Here is an 8314-nt window from a genome sequence, read left to right as displayed (position 1 = left end):
GTAGGACTATCTGCCAAGTTCATCAAAGTTTCAAGAAATTTTTAGTCTTGAATACTGAACCAGGAGCAAAACTACAAATTAAGGTCTGAATATTGAAGACTAAATTAGCACCAAATTGACAGGATATTACTTCTTTACTAATTTGAAGCAGGAACTATGGAAGATAAAATAGATGGAACAATCAAGGAATCTTCTCAAGTTGGTATGGGATTCGCTTGCTATGCCACCATAGTCAAGAAATTAGCAGCCACCCCCTTTACTGCTATGATATAAAGATTTATTTGGCAATCATTAGTTTTAGCAAGTCGCTATTTTATTTGGCAAGTCAAAAAAAGATCTCTCTCCAACAATTTAGTATTCTAACTTGGTAAAATCACCATAAGCGTGTTTTATTTCCTGGGGCTATTTGCAAACTGAACACAAAACTTTCTCCTAATTAATCAAACCCAAATCAAAAAATTCTTCTCTCTAGCAGTTTTACAAAGTGAACACGGTAAAAAGTTTCTATTTGCATGGATGTCCTTCTCTCCGTCTACGGCGACGGACAGACGGAGCACGGCGACGGTCTCGCGGCTCTGGCACCGGCGTCGGGCATCGCGCTCGTGGCTGTCGGCGCGCCGGGCGGCGGGCGGTGGCCGAGCAGCGGCGGCCGGGTGAGCTGCGGCCGTGCTTGCGGCGGGAGGCGCGCTCGCGGAGGGAGGCGCGCCGGGCGGCGGGTGGCGGGGCGATGGTCGGGCAGCGCGCTGCGAGGACGGGTGGACGAGCGGACTGGCGCAGCTCCGGCGTGCGCGGCGGGCGGCGCAGCATCGGGGCGGGCAGCGGCGGCCGAGTAGCGGCGGCCGGGTGAGTGGCGGCCGCGCTCGCGGCGGGCGACGGATCCGCACACGCGTTGGGCGTCGCGCTCGTGGCCGACGGTGGGCGGTGGCCGAGCAGCGGCGGGCGTCGCGCTCGCGGCGGGTGGCGGGCAATGGTCGGGCAGCGCGCTGCGAGGACGGGCGGGCGAGCAAACTGGCGCAGCTCCGGCGGACGCGGCGGGCGGCGCAGCACCGGAGCGGGCAGCGGCGGCCGAGCAGCGGCAGCCGGGTGAGCTGCGACCGCGCTCGCGGCAGGCGACGTAGCCCCACACGTGGTGAATTTGTGTGATGTGTGATTAACGTGAGGCTGAGTGTGTGTAAGGTCGTGATCATACTTCTAATCTGGGCCGTTAAATCTGTAGAATATATGTTGTAAGTCGTTGTTCTTACAGATGAAATTTGTATGAAGAAGATTTCAATTATAGTAGAGACGTGGAGACATCCAAATCCATCCCTATCAGCGCCGGGGCACTGCTCGCGTTTACGTGTTTCGTTGTACACGTCATACACGCCGCCAACTAAAGCAGCCACATGGTTATTGCTTGATTCGGGCCGGCCCTTTGCTTGCTTCGAATCCTTTTGTGTTTTTTAAAATTATCTACGGGCCTTGGCCTCGGCCATCAGCCCATCACCAACAGGCTTAATCTTACAGACGTCAACTACTTATCAGATTGCCAACAGCTGATCCACTTCCTCAACAGAGATGACCACTCCAATCCTCTAGACTGGAGAATCAAGCACCTCACCGAGATCTCCAACAATTTAGGCCTTGTTCAGTTTCTAAAATTTTTGAACGCATGCATGAAGCATTAATATCCTCTAGACTGAAGAATCAAGCACCTCACCGAGATTCTCCATCATATCGAGTCATTGAACGCATGCATGAAGCATTAAATATAGATAAAAATAAAATTTAATTATATAATTTGTCTGTAATTTACGAGACAAATCTTTTGAGCCTAGTTAGTTCATGATTGGATAAAATTTGTCAAATACAAACCAAAATGCTACAGTAGCTGAAACAAAAAAAATTTCCTAAACTGAACAAGGCCTTAACAAACACATCAGCGGTACAGATCTCCTGCTCATTTCAGAGCCATGTAACCCAATGTAATGTGCTACAAGCTCTACAGGATGTAGGCTTAAACGATGTATCTATCACGGTAGAACGTTGCTGCTAGTTATAAAGCTGTTTCTTGTAAAAAAAAATAGTATTTTTTTGCTTAGGATTTTTTTTTTCTATTGCGATTGTGCTTGGGAAATTGATGACGTCATCTCTCTATGGTAACGGTCGACATACCCAACGCCAACATACATCGTGGTCCTCGTTTGTACGTGCGTGCCTTTCAAAAACCATGGACCATTTGTTCAAACAAACGTGAGTCTCCAAATCCATGTGTCCTGTATGTGTAAGGGCAGAGCAGCAGCCTTCGATATGTCCACGGCTGCTAGCACGTGCATGTCTGCTGTCTGCATGTCCCAAGCACAAAACAGCCGACGAATCCAGCAATAATCGAAGAACAATCATCATCATCGTGACGAAAACGACTGTTTAGTTTACCCGAAAACTAAAAACTTTTCAAGATTTTCCGTCACATCAAATCTTGGAGCATATGCATGAACTATTAGATATAGATGAAAATAAAAACTAATTACACAATTTGCCTCTAAATTATGAGATAAATCTTTTAAGCCTAGCTAGTCCATGATTGGATAATATTTGTCAAATAAAAACGAAAATGCTACAGTGCTGAAATCCAAAAAATTTTCGAAACTAAACAAGGTCCACCGCCAGAAGAAAGACAATTTGTCGCCGTCGCTGCAGCCAGCAACTCTTCTGATAAATTTGACTGGCCGTAATTCAATTCCTTGTAAAGATACTCGTCTTGGAAATTAGGATTATTTTGTTTGCGAAATTTTGAAAATGTAGCCTTCTTAGTACATACGGAGTATGTCGTCCTCGCTATACTAGGTTAATTAATTATTATTTTTGGGTATGTGAAATTCATGTTAACGTAAGATCTATACGACACAAAGAAAGAATCCAAGTTCAATGCTATCATAGTTAGTACCTTGTACGTACTTCTCTCGTTCTGAATTATGGGTCGTCACTCTAATTTTGTTACAAGTCATTTTAAAAAAATGACTAAATTTATAAAAAAAATACACAAGCATAAATCATTAAGTTTTTCATAAAACATAACATAAAAGAACCTCATCTGAACAATTTTTGGCGGCACCTTTTTTTAACACACGGTTCAGAAAGTTCAATCTCTATATAGAAATAAAGATTATAGGCCCAACTTACGAATTGCCTCTAGAAATCAATTTCTTAGGTCGGTTCATAGGGTGACCTACAATGAATTTTGGTAATTTTTTCAAATGAAGTTAAAAAAGATAAAAGTTTATTATAAAAAACATAAACTTTATATCAGAACCGTAGAGCTTGATGAGATCTAAAGTTTGTAGTCGGCAAAATTTTCATTTGAGATTCTTTATGTTCCATATATTCGTTATAAGCTCTCTGATCTATCAAAAACATGTTTGATTTATTTGCATAGATAGGCTCACCTCTAGAAAACATTGCCACCAAAACTACTAGAACGATGGTTCTTCCATTGCAATTAGCAATAAAGCATGTGGTGTGATCATAAACGAAGGCTGACGTGAGGTTCGAGGTCATGAGTTTCAATCCTCGAGAATGCACGCGTGTATTTCGCACGACTCGTGTCATGTATCTATGAGGTATAGCCGCTTGGAAAAACAATTTTTTTTCTGATTTCTCTCTTTTTTTGCATTTTTTTCTTAAAGGATTTCTAGGCTGGTTACTGGAAATACACTAGAAATCGATTTTCAGTGGTATTCACTGCATATCAATGTTGGTTGCATACTTGCATCTAAAAATATTTCTATAGTAGTACATTGCATTCATTTATTTGAACTTAATCATTTTTAACAATTTGATCAAAATTAGAGAAGCTTGACTTAGGACATAGCCAAAGTAACACTACGGGACACGGAGGCTTTGTCGAGTGTCTCTGGCACTCGGCAAAGGCCTAAAAACATTCGGCAAAGCCTTTGCCGAGTGCCACACTCGGTAAAGAGCACACGGCAAAAGTCTGATCGGTAAAGAGGTCTTTGCCGAGTGTTTTTATCGGGCACTCGGTAAAGACAAAAATGAAAAAACCTAAAAAAATAAGAAAAATTTTTTTTTAGGGGGAGGGCTACCATCAGCTAGCACCTTCCCACTTTTTTCAAAGTTTTTCCAACAAAATTCGCAGCATTCAAACCTGGGACCTCTCTCACAAGCACTTTACTCCTTATCCACTAGACTACACCCTCTTCGCCAAGTGTTTTTTTTTTGCCGAGTATTTTTTTTGGCACTTGGCAAAGAAGTTCTTTGCCGAGTGCCCGAGAAAAAACACTCGGCAAACCACTATACACTCGGCAAAGAGCCGGATTCTAGTAGTCTAACATATAATTTAGAAGGGAGGGAGCAATAAAGGGAGGGAGCAATAGATATGAATACTTCATATAGTCTTGACAATTTGACTCCCGACCACTCTATATATTAGGGTAAGTATAAAAGAGAACATAGGCTGTAATCATGTCAGTTTCAAGATCCATCTATATATGTTTTCCACGGTCATTGTGACTAAAGTTCCATGAAAAGGTGGCTACAAAATCAAGCGTGATGCAAACTTTCCATGAAGATCTAGGAAAATTTGAAAGAAAGTCCAAATCCATGGGAACTACAGGTGTCTAGGAAACTGAGAGCAGAAACCTAGTGCTGGAAACAAAGATTCTGGAATATTGGTTCCTGCCGAACTGTATCTCTTTATTTCTTTTATAGGGAGATCTAATGAAACATTACTCCATATGATATATAAAGAAATAAATAAAATTATTGTTTGCTTTTGTCCGGGTACGGTGACAACGACGTCAAGTATTAATTCATCACTGGATGCTGACAGACACCAACGAACGGGTGATAGCTAGCTCAGGAGCATTTTAATTATTGGATTAGAGAACAACACTTTTGCTTGCTTGGCTCTTTATTTCATTCTTTCAGTCACTTTTGGTTGCTGGTTCCATGTGTCACCTGTAGCATGAGTTGTGTAGTCGAATTTTACTTACTGGTCAGGAGACCAATGTACGCGCCGTTTGAAAGGTAGGAATAATATAACTGACAAAATGTGAATGAAAGAAGGGGAAAAAAAATAAGAGAGGCTGCAGCTTGTCACCTTGAAGGTCACTCCGGCTGACCAACCAGAAATAATCGCAATCACAGCTTTGAATACCAGCACATAGAAAAAGAGGTTAACAAGGGAAATGGGGTCAAATTGCTGTTGGTAGCATCAGGGGCCAACAAACAAACAGCACTCTTGCGTGCCCCTTCAATTCCTTCCTTACAAAAAGGGAGCTAGCTAGGAAGAGCACAACCTACATCTGCACTGCACCTGTCTTTGAGGAATCGAACCCAAGATTATATTGTTGAGGAGGGAAGGGAAGGGGATGAACGCCGACGACCTGGGCTCGCCGAGGGAGCTCACCGGGCTGCAGCGGAGGAGGGCGCTGTACCAACCGGAGTTGCCTCCATGTCTTGTTCAGGTTTGTGGTTTGCCTGACAGCCATTTCTTAGTTTCTACCCCTTCTGCATCTGCAATTCTGCATGATGGTTCCATCAAAAAAATTCTGCATGATGGTAATCCTCTACCGACAATTTCAGGTTTATGATATGATGGTAATCCTGCACCTTTGGTTTCTCAAGTGTGATGGATGATGTTTCCAAGAGTTATTTCTTATGAGTTTATGATGTTCTCGATGTAACAAAACACTTGCTCCTTTTCACCACCGTAGAATGAAAAGAGAGAAAAAAAACTGCTTTATTTTGGACGCACCGAGACCTAGGAAATCTAGTCACCTTGCTGTATAGGAAATGAACATAGCTAATAGCTTAGTTCATGGAAGATGACGGGTGTACAACTCTGTCTTGCCTTAGTATCCACTGCTAACCTCTTATTCATTTTTCTTCTCAAGTACACTGACATGTAGTTCTTTCTTTTTATAAAATCATCTTAGGTAGTTCTAATGATAACAGAGAGTTGGGAGCCTTGGTGATTATTAGTCGTGGTCACCAGATCATTCCTTGTAGCTGTAGTTAACACCTTTTTGTCCGCTGTATGACAATCTTGCAAGCAGTGGCCGGCCCAGTGGCCCAGTGCTTCTAGAGGAAGCATAGACTTCTTGGTTTATATAGATGGAAGCTTCTTTTTCTCACAAGTCACAAGCCCCTTTTCTTTCAACAGGATTCAAAAATTTGTTTTTTTGAACCACATGACGTTACAAGAAGTTTGACGTTGATGATACCAGGCATATTTGCTCCTTTTCACTGTCACAATGGAAGTGAAAAAACCGCTCCATTTTGGATGCGCCGAGACCGAGGAAATTTTGTCACACCTTGCTGTATATGAATTATGAAATGAACATATATAATAGCTAATAGCTTAGTTGATGGAAGACGCTGTCATGTAGGCTCCACTCCCACTCCCACTCCTATTCGTCTGCCATCTCAAGTACTCCCTCCATTCCAAATTACAAGACATTCTAAAAATCTTGAAGAGTAAAAGCATTTCAAGTTTGACCAAAATTATAGAGAGAATTAAAAAGATTTATGACATCAAATAGGTATACTATGAAAATATAGTTAATAAAGAACCTAATGATATTTATTTGATATCATAGATGTTATTATCTTATCACATATGTTTGGTCAAACTTAAGATTGTTTGACTCTCCAAAATTATTAGAATGACTTATAATTTGGGATGGTGGGAGTAACTTTTAAGTAATATTTCTTTCTTTTATAAATTCCTCCCGGGTAGTTGTAATGAAACAAGAGACTTGAGAGCCTTGGTGATTATTAGTCATAGTCACGAGATCATTTCCTGCAGTTAACACCTTTCTGACCGGTGCATGACAATTTTGCACAGCGGAGCGGTGCTTCTAGAGGAAGCACAGACTTCTTGGTTTTGTTAGAGACTTCTTTCCCTCCCCTTTCGTTCAACAGAATTCAAAATTTTCTGCCCTGTCCTTTTTCCATAGATAGAAGAAGTTAATGACCCAAAATGAGTTTTTATTTCAAGCTGTTGGTAAAGTCGATGTTAGAGTGAGTGAAACTGGTAGTTTGGTTTGTTTGTTTTCGACTGAGTTGTTTTTAGTGTTGCCTCGTGCACTAGAAGTTGTGTTAAGTTTTAGTAGTCTCGTGCTTGATTTGTTGGTCGTCTGGGCCCGGTTTCCACTCTAAAAACTGGGCTGACATTTTTTTTCCTTCTAATAAAACTTGCCGCAAAGCTTAAAATGAGTTTTATTTTTTTGGTTTGATATTTGAACACTAGCAGTCTAGCACCGCGGCATACGCAAGAGCTTAGATCGAGCTGCATGGCATATTTAGATGATAAATTTTGCCTGAATTTCTCTCATGTCTCTGAAGAAAAAAACTAAATATTTTTATTACAAATTCCATCCACTATATATGACCAGGGAACGAGAATCAGAGTGGAGTTTGGTGACTCAACAACGACCATTGATTCAAAATGCGCAGATATCGTCGCACAGGCATTCCCACACATCTTTGGTCAGAAGTTGGTGCGTTTTCTAGAGCCACACATGGACACGGTGGTCTCTGAATCTGATGCACAAGTCATCCAAGAAAACTCACCAATTAGGTTGGATTTTAATCCCTAATTGCATGCTATGATGACCCAGCTAAAGGGTTACATTTTCACTCGTGCCAGGATTTACATCATGCATAATGATAATCGTGTTGGTGAATCTGAATATGTGTGTGTAGGGTGGGTGTGGTGTTTTCTGGAAGGCAGGACAGGTTATGGCCGATTTTGTGACTCAACATTGTGGTGCAGTGGAGGCTGTGGAAATTGTACCTTGGACGCTCTTCTTTGATGGATCCACATGTGACCGGGGGGTAGGAATCGGCATAGTGTTAATTTCCCCTCGGGGGAGGAAATATGAATTTTCCTTACCGATTGTTGCCACGTCAACAAATAATCAGGCTGAGTATCAAGCCTTGATAAAAGGATTAGAATTACTAAGGGAAGTTCATGCTGATGCTGTTGAGATCTTCGGGGATTCTATGCTAGTTATAAATCAATTGGCTGGAAGCTATGAATGCCGAAGTGAAGTCCTCATAACTTACTATGAAAGGAGTATGCAATTGTTGAAGGGAATCAAGGATTTCCGATTAGAGCATGTTCCTCGATTGCATAATGAAGAGGCCAATCGGTTGGCTCAGCATGCCTCGGGATATCAGCCTATGATTAATACGATATCGGCAATCGGTGCCAATGATTATAGAAAAGAGATCATTGATTATTTGAAGGATCCATCCAAGAAAGTTGAGAGACGAATTCGGTTTCAAGCTACCAAGTATGTGCTCCTCG

At 41.8% G+C, this 8314-nt stretch overlaps 2 protein-coding genes across 3 annotated transcripts; one reads left to right on the top strand and one right to left on the bottom strand.

Annotated features, from left to right (window-relative positions):
• LOC110432701 (basic proline-rich protein-like) lies at positions 533-2171 on the bottom strand. Its single transcript, XM_021453487.1, has 2 exons — positions 2155-2171; positions 533-1088 (listed from the first exon to the last, which is right to left on the bottom strand). Exons 1-2 carry the CDS (start codon positions 2169-2171, stop codon positions 533-535), a joined length of 573 nt encoding a protein of 190 aa, XP_021309162.1.
• LOC8062059 (pyrophosphate--fructose 6-phosphate 1-phosphotransferase subunit alpha) lies at positions 4983-7845 on the top strand. Of its 2 annotated transcripts, XM_021454508.1 has the most exons (4): positions 4983-5465; positions 5584-5598; positions 7398-7582; positions 7708-7845. In XM_021454508.1, the coding sequence occupies exons 1-4, from the start codon at positions 5370-5372 to the stop codon at positions 7757-7759; spliced, it is 348 nt and encodes a 115-aa protein (XP_021310183.1). In that variant the 5' UTR covers positions 4983-5369; the 3' UTR covers positions 7760-7845. The 2 variants fall into 2 exon arrangements, with proteins under 2 accessions (XP_021310183.1, XP_002462125.2); XM_002462080.2 differs by lacking the exon at positions 5584-5598 and having other exon boundaries at positions 5009-5465.

The sequence above is a fragment of the Sorghum bicolor genome, chromosome 2, assembly GCF_000003195.3.
Source record: "Sorghum bicolor cultivar BTx623 chromosome 2, Sorghum_bicolor_NCBIv3, whole genome shotgun sequence".
NCBI lineage: Eukaryota > Viridiplantae > Streptophyta > Magnoliopsida > Poales > Poaceae > Sorghum > Sorghum bicolor.
Note: the sequence above shows the minus strand (reverse complement) of the source record. Positions and strands in the feature narration are given on the sequence as shown.